The 21438-nt window shown below is 39.2% G+C and overlaps 1 protein-coding gene across 6 annotated transcripts in view; it reads left to right on the forward strand.

Moving 5' to 3' along the window:
• The window catches only part of LOC127797958 (helicase protein MOM1), a 121600-nt gene extending 101733 nt beyond the window's left edge, over positions 1-19867 (forward strand). For 5 of the 6 annotated variants that reach the window (XM_052331196.1, XM_052331201.1, XM_052331202.1 and 2 more), the window contains 4 exons: positions 1214-2470; positions 2829-3560; positions 3649-3871; positions 18229-19867. In XM_052331196.1, the coding sequence (XP_052187156.1) occupies positions 1214-2470; positions 2829-3560; positions 3649-3871; positions 18229-18926 (2910 nt within the window). In that variant the 3' untranslated portion in view covers positions 18927-19867. The remainder of the gene's footprint in view (positions 1-1213; positions 2471-2828; positions 3561-3648; positions 3872-18228) is intronic. The other variant, XM_052331197.1, reaches the window with a different exon arrangement.
• The last annotated feature ends 1571 nt before the right edge of the window (positions 19868-21438 follow it).

Genomic DNA, 21438 nt, shown 5'->3' on the forward strand with positions numbered 1-21438 from the left:
TTTAGCTTTGATTGGAAGGTTGGATCTAGATTTGGTTTCCTACTGCCATGTTGCATGCTTTTAGAATTTGTGCTCTAAGTTCTGGGGAATTAGGAATCAGCTCCATATTTTAAGTTCCTTATCAAGTTCTAAATTAAACTGGACTACTTTAAATTAATGCTCTTTTCTTAGTGGGGTAAATTTCTAGCTGGTGTAATATCTTGTTTCATTATGGATATTTCACTGTTCACTGACAGAGATAGGCAAGATTCTTTGCAAACGCTTACTGTGTCTAGATTTTATGCCATGTGGGCTTGTGAAGGATAATGGGTTTCCGTCTTGACGTTTCCTTGGTGATAAGTCTTGGATCTGAGACTTATGCAGTTTGGGAAAATTAAGTAGCCGTAGAATTCAAATTGGAGAGAGAGAGAGAGAATTTGAAAGGAGGGAGAATTGAGAGGAAAAAAAACAGAGAATTTTGGAGGGAAAGATTTATATTCTATTCAATTGCATAAATCCCATCCTCGACACCTCTTATCTTTTTTTATAGGCAGCCTTATGGTTGTAACCGCAAGGGTACAAGTTGTTAGAGCTGCAACCGTTTAGTACAGCTATAGCTTATTACAATACCAGGCTAACTACAGCCTTGCCCCCTAACTACTAATTACATTCATGCCTTGGCCCGCCCTTTAGGGTCGTGACACTTGGCACTGCAGATTTGAGTCAGTAGCTGTAGTTTTTAGAGATACTGTATTCGTATTACTGGGTATTATCATTAATGTATTGTTGCTGTTACTGTAACTGTTGTTTTGATTATTCAATACAAGATCGGATGGAGTGGCAAAGTTGAGGAGGATGATTAGGGGGTTTTGGAAGACATAAAAGTGACACATAAACAAAATAACATAAAAAGAAGACTAAACACTGAAAGCAGTGTCTCCCTGTGAGAACAAGCTCTGAAAGATTTGAAGTGGAAGTTCCAAGAGTGTACTTATGGTAATTAATATATTGACAACTTTCGGAAAATATTTATTGTCAAGGACATTTTTCGAGGATATAAAATAATGTGATTGAAAGGAGAATTTTTGTAAATCAACCTTTGCTAGAAATTCCTTTTTTTTTTACCCTCTTACTGGTAGAACTCTGCATAATCCTCAAGAGGAAGTGTTCTCTTGCCTGCATTTAAATTAATGTTTATGACTTGCTTTCTAACTGTTAAATTGTTAAATTTCAGTGTTGGATTGCGGCTTCATTGCTGAAAATCAAAATTGATAAGAAGGAATCACTCGCATTGGCAAAGAAACATTTGAATTTTAATTGCACAGAGGATGAGGCCAATGGTGTTCATTTAAAGTTGCGGACCCTGAAGAAATTGTTTTTACAGGTGGAGAATCTTAAGGCATCAGAGTCTTTTAAGGATTCCGTATTAGCAGCTGAGGATATGGTGAAACAGCCGCCAGAAGCAAGAGGGTCACAATCTTTAGCATTCAATCGAGTAAAAGTTGAGGTTGAAGAGAGATCAGATAATCAAGGTTTTGTTGAGAATTGGCTCATTTCAGAGCAAGATCAGTTACTGAGACACAAAGTAGAGGAGGCTAAATTATCAGAAAGTGTCAGAAGAATTAAGAAAAAGCTCTCACGGAAGCACCAGGAGGAAAGTCGAGAGTTGGACAGGAGGAAAGAACAACTTGAGGAAGAATATAGGTTAGAGTCAGCTCTTGTTCGCTCTATACACAATAACAATCCAGTGAGATTAGATAAGCTCAAGAGATTAAAAGATGAATTAGCCAAAAAACTGGAAGAACACAATACTTACCGTGAAGAACTTAGGGTGAAGCAGTTAGCTGAAAGTAAAGAGGTAGATAATTGGTTTGAAGAAGTCCAGTGCCGAGTACAAGCTGGGTTATTAATTGAGCAGCCTTTGTACATATCTGATACTGGGGGCAACAGAGAGCAGCAAGCTAGAGAGGTGGCACCATCTGACATGCCTAGAACATCTGGCACTGAAACTGTGGCTTGTAATGTGACTGCTGAAAATCCAACCACTCCATTGTGTCAAAATCTGGAATCTGAGCCAGTAAATTCCATACCAGCGCACGCTATGTCACGTGTTGGATTTGAGCAGCTCTCTAACTTGAGAAGTTCTGCTGATGCTCCCAAAAACAATGGTTTTATGAACCAGTCACATTCTGCGGAACAGATCCCTGCTAGAAATCTTTCAAGCACACAAGAAGCGTTTGAAAGTGCACAGGATGAATCGATGGATGGTGCTGCTGGTTTAGAAATTTTTAATTGTGATGATGGAGCCAATGGAAGGGATAATGAAGGGGATGGTTTAGATATGTCTGTTAAGGATCCTTTAGCAAACCAAAATGTTCCATCTGGGAACTCCAGTGGTCATTCAGTCTCAATTGAGCCATCTTTGACAAAATCACCTTTGGTGCAGCCTGTTGTTGCTCCAGCTCAAGATGACACAATGCCACAGAATTTGGTATATAATTCTTTTGTTTTCAGTATTTTTTATGCAAATTTTATGGTCTTTTGGTGGTTCTATACAAAATGTTGGTTAGTATAGTATTTTGCTTCTCCTGAACTCTATCTCAACGTATTTCTCCAACAGTGTACTCTTTTGACATCATTGGTCTTATCTACAGTTTGCTGTTGTTGAGTCCAGACTATTTTGAAGAATCAAAAGAAAACTCCTATGCTGTGGATCCTCATTTGCTTACTTTGTCTAATTTTATTTTGTGACAATAACTTTATTTTCTCCAAGACGTCAGCTAATGAATACTGTGAAAAATTTTATAATTTCCATGTTTGCAATAATATTTTATGTTTTCTTACTCCAGGAAGAATGTTTTCAATCATCATTACCCACTGGGGTACATGAAGGAGATGCACCAGCTGATGGAAGTCGAAATGTTCTGCAGCAAGTTGAAGCTCCGCTGTTGCATCCCAATCATGTTGGATCAATCGAGCAAATTAGCACTGGATCAGGGATCATTGAGCATTCCGAGCAACTGGAGCTGTTGCCATCTACTGGTTCAGCCATTGATCACAATCAACCTGATTCAGATGCAGCTTCTGGAATTGGACTTCATCCTAATCTAGGGCACAATGTGTCCCAAAGTGTTGAGGCTCCACATCAGTTGGGTCCAACAGAACCTTTGGGTCAAGCAGTTTTGCAATCTGGAGCAACTTCAGCGCCACCTACTCCAACTGAAGTTATAGATGTAGTTCATGGCCAGTCATACTCTGATCTGCAGTTAGCTGATGGAATTGGCCATCCACCAAATAGCGAAGGGTGTAACTCTTTCCAAAATGTTGAGCCTTCATCACAACCGATTGAAAACATGACAGGGCTACCAAATCAAGTTGGTCCTGCTGCACAGTTGTGGTTGGGATTGCATCCACTAGATGAGACTGCTCTTGGAGGATTCGGAGCACATCTGCCACTACATACTGCTCGCCAAATGACTTCTAGAATGCCGCCTCAGCTTTCACTCACTGATCCACTTCAAAACGAATTGGAAAGGCTACGTATGGAAATAGAACAAGCAACCATTGTCCATGAAGAAACGGTTAGTCTGCAGATTGTTTAATCTCGGTCAATTATTTCAAGGGATTTTGCTTAGATTTGAACCCCGAGTCATGTTTATCTCTGAGCAGAAGCTGCGGCTGAAATCTGATTGCGAGAGGGAGATAGAGGAAATTATTGCTGGAATTCGTAGGAAGTATGATGCTAAACTACAGGATGCTGAAACAGAATTCTTGCAGAAAAAGAAGGAATTTGATACGAATCAAAACAAAGTTTTCAAGCATAAAAGCTTAGCTGAGGCTTTTCGGTCAAAGTGCCTGGATGTCAGATCTTCTGGGCCCTCAGGATTACAAGGTACTTTTTTTTTTTTTTTTGTTGATATACCTTATTTACCACCTGGTGGCATTAAAGCTTGTGATTGTTTTCGTTCTTATGATATACATTGTTTAGTTATTCTGATTATCTCTACTTGCCTTTTTTATTCTGGAAATGAGGAGTTGATAAGCTGAAGTTGCTCTCTTTCTTTGACATGAGGCTCAGTTCCCATATCTCACAATTGATATTTAGTTATTTCTGTAAATGAGCAACTTGAACCGTATTAATCTTAATCTGTGTCTGAATGGGGTTGGTTAAGTGGATCAGTCTTTCTTCCTACCCATGTATGTCTTCTTGCACCTTTTTCTGCCCCAGTGTTACACAACTATGTAATGTTGTTTCTTAGAAGTTTAATGTTGCGTACCATGTAACATCAGAGCATGAGCACCATGCTGAAATGGAGCCAAGAGGTGCACATGTCCCCTTTAGCCCAGCCCCCCACCTCACCTCCTGTTCTCCTCATTTTGGTAAGTATACATTTTTCATTAACCTTTAATTAAAACTGTTAAGAAGCAAAATATTTAATTTATTTAAATTTTGAAGAAAAATTACTTTAGAAAAAAATTCTGTGACATTTTTATTTGCATTTCACTTTTGTCTTGATAGTGGGGGGGAAGAGATTGATGATCTTAAAGAAAGTTAGTATATTGATTTATTAATTTTAAATTCAAAGTCTAGGGTTGAGCATTCAGTTAATTTGGTCAGTTTTGGTGGAAATTGGTGATTAAACTGAATTATGCTATTGGAAAAACCAAACTGAACCAAAATGTAAGAACACTGATTTAACCATTTTGGCTGAAATGACCAAATTGCGTACCTTGTGCAATCAATGAATATGATGTATGTTTTTCATGGGGATAACTATTCCTGCCATTTTGCACACTGCATGTGCATTACAACTAAAATCCAAAGAGCAGGAGAGATAGTCCTAAAATCCAAGGAAAACCTTTTTGGTTCTATAGGTTATTATGAATGCAACTCCCATTCAATCCCAAAGACAGTTGAAAAGGAAAAAGGGAAGATGTCAAAGCTAACAAGAAGAAACAGAATAAAAATTGTAGAAATAGAAGTATTTTTTTAATATAGAATATTCTTTGTATATCTTAGATTCTATGTATATTCTATGTATATTCTTATTTCCTTTTTTGTTATTTTCCTTTTGTATTATTCTCTTCCTCTATAAAGAGAAAAGGGTAATCATTGTATAATTCCAAGAAACCCTAATTTCCTCCATTCCTCTGTTATACCCTAAAAGCGCCGCCGTCCTTCACTGGCCATCCTCCGGCTGCCGCCACCCTTACATCAGCCACCGCCTCTGAGATCCGGCCATCCCGACCGCTGCTGCATCTTCAGTCGTCATTGTTCTCCAGTGGGTTCCCACCTCTAGAACGGTCGCAATCTCCTAGCCTCTCGCGAAGGTCGGCTTTCATCAGTTGCACCTGTCGCTGTCCTTGGTTGCGAAGGTTGGCGTTGCATCACACTCTAGAGCCGCCCCTATCCGTCGTTTGTGCTGCTTCTCCATCACGCATCGGACGTTAGCACCTGTTGCTGTCGCGAAGGACGACTCTGCATCGCACACCAGAGCCGCCCCTATCCTTCGTTCTTGTTGCTTCGTTCGTGCCGTTTGTGCTGTTGTTCATGCTGGACCTTTATTGTTCAGATTGGGCAACTGGGTACCCAGATCCAAGTATCCAGATCCATGGGTCTCTGCTAGGGTGTCCAGATTTGTACAGATTTAGATCCAGATCTAGCTGCTAGTGGGTCCTTGCTTCTGCTGCCCTGATCTGTTTATTCAACCATCATGACTGACTCTGCATCTTTAGTCACTTCGACCCACCAATCGCAGTCTTCTCAAGACCAGTTTTGCATTCCCCGAAACTCCTCCGACTCACATCCGATATAGATTACGACCATTTGTCTCAATGGTACCAACTTCCTGCGTTGGTCGCAATCTGTTCGTATGTACATTCGAGGTTGAGGAAAGATTGGCTATTTGACTGGCGCCACATTAGCCAAAGACCCGCTGTATGACATTTAGGATGCCGAGAATTCAATGGTGATGACGTGGCTTGTTAACTCCATGGAGGAAGAGATAAGTTCGAACTATATGTGCTTCTCTACAGCAAAAGAACTATGGGATGAAGTCACTACCATGTAGTCCAATTTGGGGAATCAATCCCAAATCTACAAGCTCAACTTTAAACTTGGTGAGATTCGACAAGGTAGTGATACTGTCACCATATATTTTAATTCTTTAAAGCGCATTTGGCAGGACTTGGATCTCTTCAATACATGAGTGGAAAAATATAGAAGACTGCAAATATTATCAGAAAATGGTCGATGCTAACCAAGTATTTAAGTTTCTCGCTGAACTCAATGTTGAGTATGATGAAGTCCGAGGGAGGATCGTTGGTAGAAATCCACTCTCGTCTCTTAGTGAAGCCTTCTCTGAAGTTCGGCGTGAAGAAAGCCGAAGACTTGGTTATGTTGGGCAAGAAAAAGAGTGGAGAAAGTGGGCTATCTGAAAATATGGCGCTCATGACTGTTGATGCTAATGCTGGTGGACGGCATATTGCGAGTCAACGAAAGGCGGAAGAAAAACCTCATGTTTGGTGTGATCATTGTAATAAACCACACCATACTCGGGAGACCTGTTGGGTGCTTCATGGCAAGCCAGCCAATTGAAAGTCTAGATCGAAGCGATCTCAACCTACTGCTCATGAAGCTGATGCAGGACCATTCAACAAAGAGCAACTTGATCAATTTCTGCGACTGCTAAAGCCTAATCTGTCCCTGGGTACACCCAATTGTTCTTTGGCCTATTCAGGTAGAAACTCTTTTGCCCTATCTAGCTTTTTTCAATATGTTCCATGGATCATTGATTCAGGAGCATATGATCATATGAATGGTTTATCGCATCTGTTCAACTTGTATATTCCTTGTTCTGGTAGTGAAAAAATAAGAATAGCCGACAGTAATCTTTCACCTATTGCAGGCCTAGAACTCGGGAAAGACGATTGGCAGTGCTAGAGAAATAAACGGGCTCTACTATTTGGATGGGAATGTCTTGCGTAATAAAAAAGCTCACGGGCTGAGTGGTATTAGTTCTACTTCTGTTTCTAATCAAATAATGCAATGGCATCTTAGGCTAGGCCATCCTAGTTTTCCTTACTTGAAACATTTATTTCCTACGTTGTTTAAAGGAGTGGATACTTCTATGTTTCAATGCGAGAGTTGTCATTTATCCAAAGTCTCCACTTTGTCTGGCAAAAAGTAGTTCGTTACTTTTATTGATGATCATACTCGAGTTTGTTGGGTTTACTTACTTGCAAAGAAATCCGATGTGCCTAGAACTTTCAAGGATTTTTTCCATCTGATTGAAGCTCAATTTAACACAAAAATATGTATTCTTCGATCTAATAATAGCACAGAATATTTTAATGAATCTTTGGGGGTTTTTTTAAAAGAAAAAGGAATTTTACATCAATCCACTTGCCGTGAAACTCCCCAACAAAATGGTATTGCTGAACGGAAAAATCGACATCTACTCGAGGTTGCCAGGGCCATCATGTTTTCCATGAATGTCCCTAAATACCTCTGGGGTGATGCAATTTTAACAACTTCCTATCTCATCAATCGTATGCCCACTCGTGTTCTACAGTTTCAAATCCCCTTACACTCTTTAAAACAACTCTTCCCTCTCTGTCGTATATATTTTGAGTTACCCTTAAAAGTTTTTGGATGCACTTGCTTTGTTTATGTTCCTCAAATATTTCGTTCCAAATTGGATCCCATAGCTGAAAAATGTGTCTTTCTGGGCTATGCACCAAATAAAAAAGGGTACAAATGCTTTAACCCTGTTACCAAAAAAACTTATATTAGTATGGATGTGTCTTTCCTCGAAACTCAATCCTACGTTCCCAAAAATCATCTTCAGGGGGAGCATATTGAGAAATAAGATAATTTTTTGAATTCTAATGTTGAGGAGGATAATTATTTAAAACTCTATGATCCTCGTCCTACCATGATTGGTCATCCCCTCTACTCTGATGAACAACTCGAGGATATAAATGTTCCAAATATTGTGGAACAAGGTGTGTCTGGTTCACAAGTGCCTAACGTGATGGGATTGGAACCAGGGGGAGAATTACCACAAATAGTTTAAAATATTCCAAAACCAGAGCTTGAGTTTTATACTAAAAGACAAACCCTGAAGAATACTATCAATTCGAATATTCCTCTTAACAATTGAACAATCGACGTCTTCGAGTGATGGGCTTTTCGATAGTTCTTCTTCTCATGGTAACTCTAAACTCACTCCTCCAGATTATTCTTCATTTAATTTGTCTGATCTTGATGTCCCTATTGCTACTAGGAAAGGAGTGAGATATTGTACCAAACACCCAATTTTTTAAATACCTGTCATACCAAAAATTGTCCAATCATTATAAAGCCTTTCTTTCAAATATTTCTAACCTGCATGTCCCAAGAACAATTCAGGATGCCCTTGGTAACCTAGATTGAAAGTTAGCAGTCCAGGAGGAAATGAGTGCTCTTAGAAAGATTAAAACTTGGGAGATTGTGAACAAACCAGAAGGTAAGACAACAGTAGGTTGTAAGTGGGTATTTACTATAAAATGTAAGGCAGATGGGAGCATTGAAAGATACAAAGCAAGTTTAGTTGCTAAGGGTTTCACCCAAACATACGACATCGACTATCAAGAAACATTTGCTCAAGTAGCTAAAATAAATTCCATTCGAGTTCTCCTCTCCCTTGCAATGAATCTTGATTGGCCACTCCACCAATTTGATGTTAAGAATGTATTCCTAAATGGTGATTTAGAAGAAGAAGTGTTTATGGATCTTTCACCAAGGTTTGAAAAGAGCCTCAGTACAAACAAGGTATGTCGGTTAAAAAAATCATTGTATAGTCTAAAATAGTCTCCGAGAGCGTGGTTTGAAAGATTTGGAAAGGTAGTAAAAAGCTATGGTTACATTCAAAGCCAAGCAGACCACACACTATTCTTCAAGCACGCCAACGACGGTGAGAAAGCAATCTTAATTGTCTATGTGGATGATATAATAATGACTAATGATGATAAGGGAGAGATTGAAGAGCTTAAGAGGAGATTAGCTCCCGAGTTCGAGATCAAGGCCTTGGGTCCTTGAAGTACTTTCTTGGGATGGAATTTGCAAGATCTAAGGAGGGGATCTTTGTCAACCAACATAAGTATATTCTGGATTTACTCAATAAAACAGGAATGCTTGGGTGTAAGGTTGCTGAAACTCCCATTGAACCCAACTTAAAACTTCAACCTGCCGAGGCCAAGAATGTGGTAGAAAGGGAGAAATATCACAGACTTGTAGGTAAACTTATCTATTTATCCCATACTCGACCAGACATAGCCTTTGTTGTAAGTGTTGTAAGTCAATTTATGCACTCACTTGGTTCACAATATTTTGAAGCTACCTACAGAATTATGCAGTACCTAAAGGGAACCCCTGGGAAAGGTCTACTTTTTAGAAAACGTGGACATCTTCATGTAGAGGCTTATATAGATGCGGACTGGGCAGGCTATATAACTGACCGAAGATCTACATCAGGGTACTGCACTTTTGTGGGAGGCAATCTTGTTACTTGGAGGAGTAAGAAACAAAATGTGGTGGCCAAAAGCAGTGCCGAAGCTGAATTTCATTTAGTTGCCCATGGTATTTGTGAGGTTATGTGGATAAAGAGGCTTCTATCAGACTTGAGGGTCTCCACTTCCCTTCCAGCTAAAGTTTATTGTGATAATAAAGCTGCAATCTCTATTGCTCATAATCCAGTTCTCCATGACAGGACAAAACATGTAGAGGTGGATAAACACTATATTAAGGAAAAAATTGATAATGGAGTAATTTGTATGCCCTACATTCCAACAATTGATCAAGTGGTTGACATTCTTACAAAAGGAGTACATAGAACTTAGTTTGAGAAACTTGTGAGCAAGCTTGCCATGGAAGATTTCTCCAAGCCAGCTTGAGGGGGAGTGTAGAAATAGAAGTATTTTTTGAATATAGAATATTCTTTGTATATCTTAGATTTTATGTATATTCCTATTTCCTTTTTTGCTATTTTCCTTTTGTATTATTCTCTTCCTCTATAAAGAGAAAAGGGAAATCATTGTATAATTCCAAGAAATAGAGAATTATATTTTCTCAATCTTGTTTAGAAAAATTATAACATCATGAATGTTGAATTTGAATCCAGAGCCAGAAAAACCCAAAAGAATACAAGGGAAAAACAAAGGAACCATTCATCAAAAAAAGAAAATGATTATGTAATTACTTGTTTGCACTTTCACTGAGCCAAACGATACTCAAAAATCTATCGATCCAAATCCAGCAAAAGAACAAAGAAAAACTTCAAATAGCAAGAAAACAAAAACGATATTAAGAATTTGCGTGAAATTAGTTGTCGATACGATCACTGTTCCTGTTTGAAGACCTGGCCCAAGGCTGACGACCTGGCCCAAGGCCGACCTGACCTAAATTGGGCAGTCCATAACGGCCCAAACAGTAGCGAAACAATCCGGGGGGGGGGGAAGGGCCAAATTCCATAGGGCTGAAACTTCATAAGTGTTTAGGATTTTATTACTTCATATGCTTTAGGATGTTAATTTTATTTCATGTTTGTTAGGGTTTTACGTCTATTAGGATTCTAGTTGGATTTTATTTACAAATATTAGATTGATTAGTCGAACACTATATATATATATGCTTAGGAACTAGGGTTTGTAATCAACTTTTTATCAATTCAATTACAGCAGCCTATTCGGGTTTCTTTCCAGCAAAACAAGTTCAACTTTGCGCCTCTTTGAAAGCCAAGTTTTGGCCATTGAAGCTTGTTTTCAAGGGTTTCTTTTGTTTGTTTTCTCTACACACATGCTATACTCTGCGTCAGGTGGCATCAGAGCAGTAAAATCAACCAATCAGATAATGGCCAATCTTAAAGGCCGTAGCAACCAACCTCACGACGATGATCAGGGGTTGCCTGTAGTTTCGAGAGCAATCGTAGAACAGCGAGAAATAACTCGTAATATGCAACAACAATTGAAGCAAATCAACAACCAATTGGGTATTTTATTACGAGATGATAATAACAGGAATCAAAATAATGGAATAAATCACGTCGGAGGAGTTAACCCAGGAAGATCAGCCATTAATCTTGTCCCTATTAATCCTAGAAGACCAATGATGGAGGATAGCAATGATGAAGATGATCTTGCTCGTGTAATAGCTAACCCTGGTGGTAGAGGGTTTAGGAGGAATGCACAACGGCACAATGTCATGACAATACCGTGACAATTAGCAGCTCTCCTAATTCAGCGAGAATTGGAAAAGTGTGTTGGAACAGAGAAGAAGAACAAAGAGGGAAATGTAGAGAAAGAAAGAGAAAGAGAGGAAGAGAAGTAGAAGGGAGAATATCTGAGTTTTTGATTGAATTTTTTGATGTCGTTATAGAAGGAACAAGCATATATAGCTTGTTCTGTGGGGTGTTGCCATAGCAGATCACACTACCTTTAACCAACTAATTTGTCCTATTCTAGCACCTGGACACTTGGCAGAATTGACTTAACAAACTATCCCGTTGGAAAAGAAATACAAGCAAGGGAATAAAATACTTAAGCAATACAAAATAGGTAGTATCTGAATCTAAACGCGAAATTTTGTCGCAAAATTCAGATTTCCCCCTTGTCTCATGACAATACCCCTCCCATCAACTATTTCTTGTCCTCAGGAAATACTCAAAAGGCTAGTTGTCCTTGGAAACTGCTGTAACAGCATGGGTAGGTATTCCCAAGTGTTCTCGGACGATTTTCCTTGCCACTGGACCATGACTTGAATGAGGGGGGCTCCTTGATGGTAGACTACCCTTCTCTCCATTATAGCCTTAGGTTCCTTAGGACTTTCTTTTTCCTTAGGCAGGGCTGGTAGCACATGGCTGACTCTCTCATTCCCAATAGACTTTTTCAACAAGGAACGTGAAAGACTGGGTGGATCTTGGTCCCTTCAGGCAGCTGCAATTGGTAGGCTACCTTGCCTACCCGAGTTGTGATGGGGAATGGACCAAAGTATTTAGGGCTAAGCTTAGATACTTACCCCTGGGTGATGGCCTTCATGTGAGGATACCTTAGTCTCAAATAAACTCTTTCCCCTACTTCAAATTTCCGGTCACTCCTCCTCTTATCAGTGTTTTGCTTCATTCTATTTTGGGCGGTTGCCAACTCCTACTTCAACTGTTGTAGTACCTCATTTCTTTGTTGTTGGTACTCTTCCACGGCTGTGGTTGTGGTTTGACCTCCCGTGGCTAGTAGAATAGGGGGTTTATTCCCATAGACAACTTCAAATGGAGTCATCCTGGTAGAATCATGGTGGCTGGAATTATACCACCACTGCGCCATGGCCAGCCACCGATGCCAACTCCTGGGTTGCCTCATGCACATACATCGTAGATAGGTTTTTAAGCTTTGGTTTACCTTTTCAGTCTGTCCATCAGATTGAGGGTGGTAGGCTATTGATAGGCTAAGCTCTCGGTGCTCACATTCTTCATCAATTCTCTCCAAAAATAACTTGTAAACACCTTATCACTATCTGATATAATGGTCTCGGGAACCCTATGTAAAGCCACCACCTAATCCATGAACACCCTGGCCAGTTCTTGGGTTGTGTACAGATGTGCCAACCCTACAAAGTGTGCAAATTTAGTTAGTTGGTCCACCACCACCAGCACACAATCCTTCCTTTTTGATCTCGGTAGGCCTTCTATGAAGTCCATGGACACACTTAGCCATGGCTATTCTGGGATCGGTAGGGGTTGCAACAATCCCGAGTAGGCTACATTTTCATGCTTGCACTTCTTACATATGTCACACCTCAAAACATGTTCCTTCACTGCACCCTTAAGTTGAGGCTAATGGAATAATTGTTTCACCCTCAAATAGGTATTTTGGATACTCGAGTGCCCTCCTAAAGGGGACTCATGCAAGGATTGCAAAATGTTCCTCTTCAGTTCAGCATTGTTACCCACGACCACCCAACCTTTATATCTCAACAATCTATCCTTCAGAACATACCCTTCAGCTTCACTGCCTCCCACAGCTAATTTTTCCAAAATTCCCCTTATGTATTCATCCCCCTCATAGTTGTTCACCACTTCACTGCATCACTCAGGTATCACCATAGTAGTGGTAGCTATCTCCCCTTCTTCGTAACACCTTGATAGGGCATCTGTAGCCAAATTCTCCTTACCTTTCTTATATTGTATAGAGTAGTCAAGCCCTATTAGCTTGGTCATACCTCTCTTTTGCAATTGAGTTTGCAGCTTCTGCTACAACAAGAATTTAAGAGACTCATGATTAGTCTTAATTACAAACTTGCCCATCTCCAGATAGTACCTCCACTTCTCCACTGCCAAGAGAACAACCAAGAATTCCTTCTCATAGATACTTAGGTTTAGGTGCCTTGGACTTAGAGCTTGACTTAGGAAAGTTGTGAGTTTACCACTCTGCATCAGCACAACCCTAATCCCTACTCCGCAAGCATTTCTTTCTAAAATAAATGGTTTGTTGAAGTCAAGCAGTCCCAGAATTGGGACTCTGCTCATTGCCACCTTAACTTATCAAAAGCCACCTCAGCCTCCTGTCTCCAATGGAAATTTCCTTTCTTCAACAATTTCGTGAAGGGCTCACTGATGACTCCATAACCCCTCACAAACTTGTGGTAGTACCCTGTAAGTCCAAGGAATCCTCTAAGTGCCCTTAAGGTAGTGAGTTTGGGCCAATTCAGCATGACCTCTACCTTCTTTGGGTCAGTACTGGCCCCATCCCTCGAGATCAAGTGTCCCAAGTACTCCACTTGAGTCTGGGCGAATGCACACTTAGACCTTTTGATGTATAACTGATGGCATCTAAGGACTTCGAAGGTGGTTCTGTCATGAACCTAGGGTTCATGACAGGTTTAAAAGGTAATTGAAAGGAATTGAGGAAGTTAGATTGGAAGAAATGGGAGGAAATTAGGGAAGAATAGAAAAGAGAGGGAGATTAGGGAGAACTGGAAGAGAGGGAAATTGAGAGAATTCAAGAGAGGGAAATGAGAGATTCATTCAACAATTCAAACATGATTACCCTTCTACAGTAGTGGCTTATTTATAGCCTCACAGTCATTGCACTTATGTGCAATGCAACTATAATCCCAACAAGTATTATATCATTATTATAATATTGCCACTCTATTGTTCCTAGGGACATGACAGGTTCTTAGGTGGGTAATGCGTTGGTCTAAGGTAGGGCTATAAACGAGGATATCATCAAAGAATACGAGTATGAATTTTTTTAGGTAAGGTTCAAATATTTGGTTCATTAAAGATTGAAAGGTAGCCTAGGCATTGGTGAGCCCAAATGGCATCACCAAGAATTCAAAATGGCCATGATGGGTTCGGAAGGCTATTTTATGTATATCCTCGGGTTTCATTCTAATTTGGTGATAGCCCGACCTTAGGTCCAGTTTTGAAAAAAAATTGGCTTGGTGTAGTTCATCCGTTAGGTCTTCCACAAGGGGTATGAGAAATTTATCTTTGATGGTCGTTTAGTTGGTGATAATCCACACAAAAGTGCCAAGAGCCATCTTTTTTCTTTACCAAAAGGACTAGTGAGGCAAAGGGGCTTTAGCTGGATCTAATGAAAGATTGGTTCAACATTTTCTTCACCATTTTTTCAATTTCAGTCTTTTGGACAGGTGCATGATGGTATGATCTCATATTGATTGGTTCAACATTTGGTTTGAGGTTAATTGCATGGTCTAAGGTGCGGCTAAGAGGTAGGGTGTTTGGTTCCTCGAATAGGTCCCTAAATTCCATCAATAAGGGTCAGTGTGCTTACCTAATCAGGACCTCCTGGTTGGCAGCTGACAGTGAGTTGCAACTCTCCATAATCTTCCACCTCTATATGTTTTGTTCTATCATGGAGGATTAGATTGTGAGCAATGGAGATCGCAGCTTTGTAGTCACAGGAAACCTTTGCCGGTAAGGAAATAGGAACCTTCAAGTCCTCTAGTAATCTTTTTATCCACATAACCTCACAAATCCAGTGGGCTACTAAACGGAATTCCGCTTCAACACTACTTCTAGCTATCACATTTTGTTTCTTACTCTTCCAAGTGACAAGATTACCTCCCACGAAGGTGCAATAGCCTGAAATAGATCTTATATCTGTAATGTTGTTTGCCCGATCTGTGTCGGTATAGGCCTTTATGTGTAGGTGTCCTCATTTTTCGAAGAGCAATCCTTTTCCAGGTATTACCTTTAGTGTAGAGAATTGAGAAGGACTAGAGCATTATCAAAAGTATGCATTCGAGATAATGGTCCTAAATATTAGGAGTGTTAAAAGTTGAAGATAAATCAAATGGAGATGGGACCGAATAATTCTCTTAGGAGATTAGTTGTATTCCTATCTTGAAGATAGTTGTTCTGTAAATTTAAATAGCTCAGATAACTATCTTGTACTTGTAGATGGCATAGACTTGTACATAAGGTAGGACTCCTATATGTGTATATATAGGATGCACTCTAATGAATAATTATTCCATTCCCTTCTCTTAAAATAATTTATGCATGGTATTAGAGCAAAGTTATTTTCTCGTCTACAAATCCTAGACATTAATCGCTACACGACTCAATTTTTCCCAAATCCCTTCTTCATACAACCCTTTGATTTGCTACCTAACATCATGGCCGACAAGAGCAGTCAATCATCCGAGATCATTCCCTTACTTGCCAACAATCTGAGAGCCATTGACAACAATATGTTTGCTATTACCGGACATAAGTTGAATGCGTAAAATTACCTACAATGGTCTCAATCAGTTATGATGGTTATATGTGGAAAGGGGAAGGACGATTACTTAACCAGAGCAGCGATCAAACCAGGGGAAGAGGATCTAAAGTTCAAGAGTTGGAAATCTAAGAATAATATGGTAATGTCTTGGCTCATTAATTCTATGGTAAATGAAATAGGAGGATTTTTTTTGTTATATGACACTGCACAAGATATTTGGGAGGCTACTACAGAAGCCTACTCTCATGTTGAAAATACCCTTGAGTTGGCACCAAGGTTCTTCTCAAATCCAGGTGGAAGATCCGTGAACACTTCTTCCTCCAAATCTCCATTTAGAAAGGCATTCTTTACATCAAGTTGGTGTAAAGGTCAATTGGAATTCACTACTAGAGATAGAGTGCTCAAATTGAGTTTATCTTTGCAACCGGAGCGAAGGTCTCTTGATAGTCAATATCGTAAGTTTGGGTGAACCCCTTGGCAACAACTCTTCCCCTATACCTCTCTATACTCCCATCTACCTTATATTTTACAGTGAAAACTCATTTACAACCTACAATTGTTTTACCTTTCGGTAGCTCCACAATCTCCCAAGTCCCATTCTTTTCAAGAGCATTCATCTCCTCCTTTACTGCCAACTTCCAATCCGAATCACCTAGGGCATCTTAAATAGTTCTTGGAACATGCAAGTTAGAAATATTTGAAAGAATGCCTTGTGGTTATTACACAGTTTTTGGTATGACAAGTATTTGGCAATAGGATGTTCAGTACAAGATTTTACTCATTTTCTAGAGGCAATAGGGACATCAAGATTAGAGAAATCAAATGAGGGAGAATTTGAAGGAGTAAGTTTAGAATTATCCTGAGTGGAAAAAGGACCATCATTTGAATATGTCAATTGTTTAGTTGCGGGCGGGACATTCGGATCAATAGCATTTTTTTGAGATTTTTTTCTGATATAAAATTTAAGCTCAGGTTTCAGATTTGCTTTGATCCGTTTGTAGTAATTCTTCTCCTAGTTCCGACTCCATTATGCTTGGCACCTATAAACTAGACTCATCTTGTTGTTTATTATTTTGAGCACCAGTTTCCTTAGATTGTCTATCAAAATGGAGTGAAGTGTCAATCATATCAATCATGTTTGGAAGAGATTCAGAAATCTTTAAAAAATTATTTTTTTCTACATTATTCTCCCTGGTGATTTTTGGTGAAATAGGGTTGATTCTCCATGAAAGACATATCCATGGTTATGTGAGTTTTCTTTGGACATATATGTTTATAGAACATGTAATTTCTATCTTCATTAGAATTACTAAGATGTCCCTTACACAACACTTGTTTTTTCACCTTTGAATAACTTTGAAAAATACTCGAGTTCCATCTCTCCTTGATTGCACCCTCATTTACTTGTACATTTTTGTTTTCATTTTTCATGCATTTCACTTGGTTCAAACACTCTATTCTTCTCTCTTGCTTTAGATCATAGTTGCTGGGTTCCCTCCTACCCTCTGGAACTACTATCCAGATATGTTGATCGTGTTGCTTTTTGCATCATGGGATCGTGAGGAACATGATCTGAATCCCCAAAAATGGTGATCCCTAGTGGGGCATAAGTCTAGTTAAAAACTAGGGAAGAAACTTAAAAGTAAAAATGGAAAATTAGAGAAAAGAAAGCTTACCTACCTGACTGACTTGTATGTTCTATTGCATTGAATTCTTCATCCATAAATTGTACAAAAACATAGAAAAGAATTTAATACAAAACAACACAATCCATATCAAAGCATCAAACCCAAATACAACTATAAAATGTACTATGACAGAAAGTAATGAATCAATTAGGCCTGCCTCTGTGTACCACAAAATTAGCATATTAAGTTACCCCTAGCTGTTACTGTACCGTGTTCACATTCCTGGTAACTATGCTTTAGATAATATATATATATATATAGATAGATAGGTAAGTTCTTACCATGCAGAAACTTTACCTTCCATTAGTTACTCTAAGCATTGTTATTTTGTTCCCATTGTTGTTTCCTGCAGCTAAACTTCAAGTGTAAAAAAAACGCTTGTACTGATGAAATACTATTTGCCCATTGTCCACAATTTTTAGATTTGCCAATCAGAAATCATCCATTTCTTATGGCCATTTGTCGGGTTATGTTGATAAAGTTAGTTTTCTGCTTTTGCTATATATCAATTTTCTTGACGTTTCGCAAATTAGATGGCCACCTTGTGTTTATCCTCGCAATCTGCAGTTGCCTTATCTATAAGAAAATTCGTGAACCTGTTTTGGCTTTTATGTTTACAGGTTGAGCCAAGTAATACCTTTAGCTGTCATCTGATGATCTTAATTTATTTAATATGCCAGTGTGGCATCTTAAATATTGATTCTGCTTGCCGTTGAAATTATGCTGGTCCTACATAATTCGTCAATGGAACATCTAATTTTTTATTTGGTTGCAGCAGTGCAGCTAAATTTGCTATCATCACAGACTGCGGCTAGGACTTCCCCTGGTATGGTTCCGGCTTCTGTTAGCCCAGCTGCAAGTCAGCCGACTGCAGCACCACCTGTGCAGGTTGTCCATCCTTCATCAGCTTTATTGTCAGGCATGTCCTGCAGGCCGCCTCACATTATCCCCAGTTGTCCATCCTTCCCAGTGTCTGGGGAAATACGAGCCCCCGCTCCACATCTTCAACCATTTAGATCGTCAGCATCATCATCATCTGCGCCTGCAATAAATGAAATTTCTCTCCAGCAATGGTTGCCAAGTCAGCAATCCCAAAGAAATCTTTCTACAGCTTCTCTCTCAGTTTCCCGAGTTGCATCCCGATCTCCGCCGCTGCCGCCGCCGCTGCCGCCGCCTCCAGCAACAAATCACTCAGGGAATCATGATAGGGGCCTCCAGCCTGAAGTAATGGGAGGAGGCTTGCCAAGCCTTCAGAACTCATCTCTACCTGTGTCAGGATCACTCATCAATGGTGATAATCAGCCCGGTGGACGCGAACAAAACATTTTACCGTCTGTGTCTGATATGAGTTTAATTAATACCTCGCTGGATCTATCCCGTGTTGTACCGTCAGGTAGTGAAGGAGGTAACAGGGGTAACTTGGGCCCTTCAGGTGTAGCAGTTGACATTGTTTGCTTATCAGATGACGACTGACACGTGACGATGTTGTAAAGTTGTGCATATAGTCAAACTTCAGGTCACTTTTGGTGTCTTTTTCTTTGTATGTTTTGGGATTTTTTTTCTTTTTTCCTTCTTATCTTTTGCGGGGTATAGGGTGGGTGGATTGGGGCTCCCCCCGCCAGGATCAAGAGATGGGTTTGGAAGCGACTTGCTGGGAAACCAGACCACGGTTAAGAGAATGTGATAGCTCCCCCCCCCCCTTCCAAAAAAAGTTATTGCTGCTCTACATGGTCAATGCTTCCTGCTGCTCCTGTCCTAATACACGATCGTCTGCAAGTTCATTTATTCCTTTTCTCTTAATAGAATTGCTTTGCTGGTGGGTGACTGGAGGGAGGGAGGGAGGGAGGTTAAGGTTTTAAAAATAGATCTGTTTTGACTCTAGTAGGAGGAGGAGGAGCAAGAGCAGCCGCAGCACAACTGTCTAGTAGGTTTACTATGCAAAGTTCATCCAGCCCCCCCTCCCTTGAACTTCGTTGTTTGCCTACTAGATATCACATGAAGCTTCAATTCTTATTCCAATTCCCCGCCCATTCCTGTTTTTAATGTTTCTACCGATCCTTTCTGATTTTCTCTATTATTATGGAGAATTTGAACTGGCCACAGGATAGTATAATATATCCTGTTCTAATTAACAGAAAGAAACCATTTCGGGTTGAACTTTGGATCAGGAGGATTGGAGGACCCAAGTTCAATACTAATTCTCTTTCATCATGAATGAAGAAGAAACACAAATCATATGATATGCAGCAAGTACATTATATGGTATGTAGGGGGTAGAAGAAGCTCCTTGAAAGCTTGGATGACATGGAAGTTGAGAGACGGGGAGCTGACATTGTTCAAACTAGTAATTATGAACGCTGGCTGTGGCCTGTGGTCCTTTGCATTTCCAAGTACTCTTGCCTTTTCCCCTCGTTTCCACAAGGTAATCTTCTCTATTGTATGGTATGGTGAGTACTCGTGTCTTCATGGCCCATGCCTAACCAATTTATTAAAAACAATTTAGTTACTTTAAGATTATGCACCCGTAAAATTAAAAAGCCGAATTCAATTTATGAAAAACAATTAGCGTCTGTGCGGTTAAAGTCATTTAACTCTTTTCATTTGTTATTTGGAATATTAAATTTTAAATTTATAAAGACTTTGTAAGAAGCATTTAAATTTGAACTCGTGAAATTTATAAAGAATATTTACATGCATATATGTGTGCACATATAGTGTACGTATGTATATATCTTGTACAAGAACCAATATATATATATATATTCGATTGATCTGGATTCGTAAGACCGTATTCTAATTTAAGAGATCAGCATTCAATTGTCTTGGATTCATCAAATATGTTTCAAATAAAAATAGAGTTAAGATAGATAATTACTTGTTGGACTTGGATGTTAACGAATTTAGATTGATCTAGGCTAAGTAATGATTTTTTGAATTTACTTTTTTAACCATGTATTGGATTTCAATTTGTAAGAAAATTTTGATATTATTTGCATATTAATAATTTTCTTACAATGTTTTCTAATTAAAAAAATTATAATGATTGAATATTTAAATTCTTACTTATTATATTTATTCAAACGCATGAATTTGAAAGGTAAGAATTTTAAATTTAAGAATAGAAATGCAGGTATTTTAAATTATAATTTTTAAATGACATCAGCTAAAATTTAAATATATAAGGATCTTAAATAATACAAATTATAGATCATACTTTTGTTATGAACAATGAACAAGCATAATCAAATATATAAGAAAGCATACTTTGGGTCATGCACTGGTAAAGCAAAAAGATCAAACATATAAGAAAGCATACTTTGGGTTGTGCAGTGGTAAAGCAAAAAGAGGATAATAGAAGTATCGAAGGCTCGAATCTTTATGGCGTCTTGGAAGGTAGCATTAGCTAGAAAGTGCCAATAAGGCAAAAAGGTAAGTCACTGGCGTGGAGGCAGGGTCATGGTGTGCCTTGTCACTTTCCTGGGGTCTCATCCGCACAACATAAAGGTGGGGTCCACGGGAATAGTAGTCGTTTCTCAAAAATCCACTCTAAGTGTGTATAAGCTTTAACCACATTCGAATTTATCGAGAGGACGAACTAGGAGGAAAGGTCGCTCTTCCTAAGATTATTTGGGCGAAGCTCGATGATGAGGAACGTCAATATTAGGTGTATCAATGCAAGGGTTTAATTGATTTTCAAAAAAAAATTTGAAAACACATAAGAAGGCAGCGAAAACATAAACCAAAATCACCTTGCAAGAGTGGTTTTCAATGTCCATAAACAAATCGAAACTAAACCATGCCATATGGAGTTTAATAGGTATACCTTCAACTCTTGAAGGTCGATATAGGGGGTAAAATACTCCTGATAAAAGCAACTCCTTGCTACAAAACAACTCCCAGAACTTCTTGAGAATATCCCGAACCGTCCTCAAAACTACGAGAAGCCTATCTAGTCCACGTTTCAGCGAAATGGTGAATCCCACTA

The sequence above is a fragment of the Diospyros lotus genome, chromosome 3 (assembly GCF_014633365.1).
Source record: "Diospyros lotus cultivar Yz01 chromosome 3, ASM1463336v1, whole genome shotgun sequence".
NCBI lineage: Eukaryota > Viridiplantae > Streptophyta > Magnoliopsida > Ericales > Ebenaceae > Diospyros > Diospyros lotus.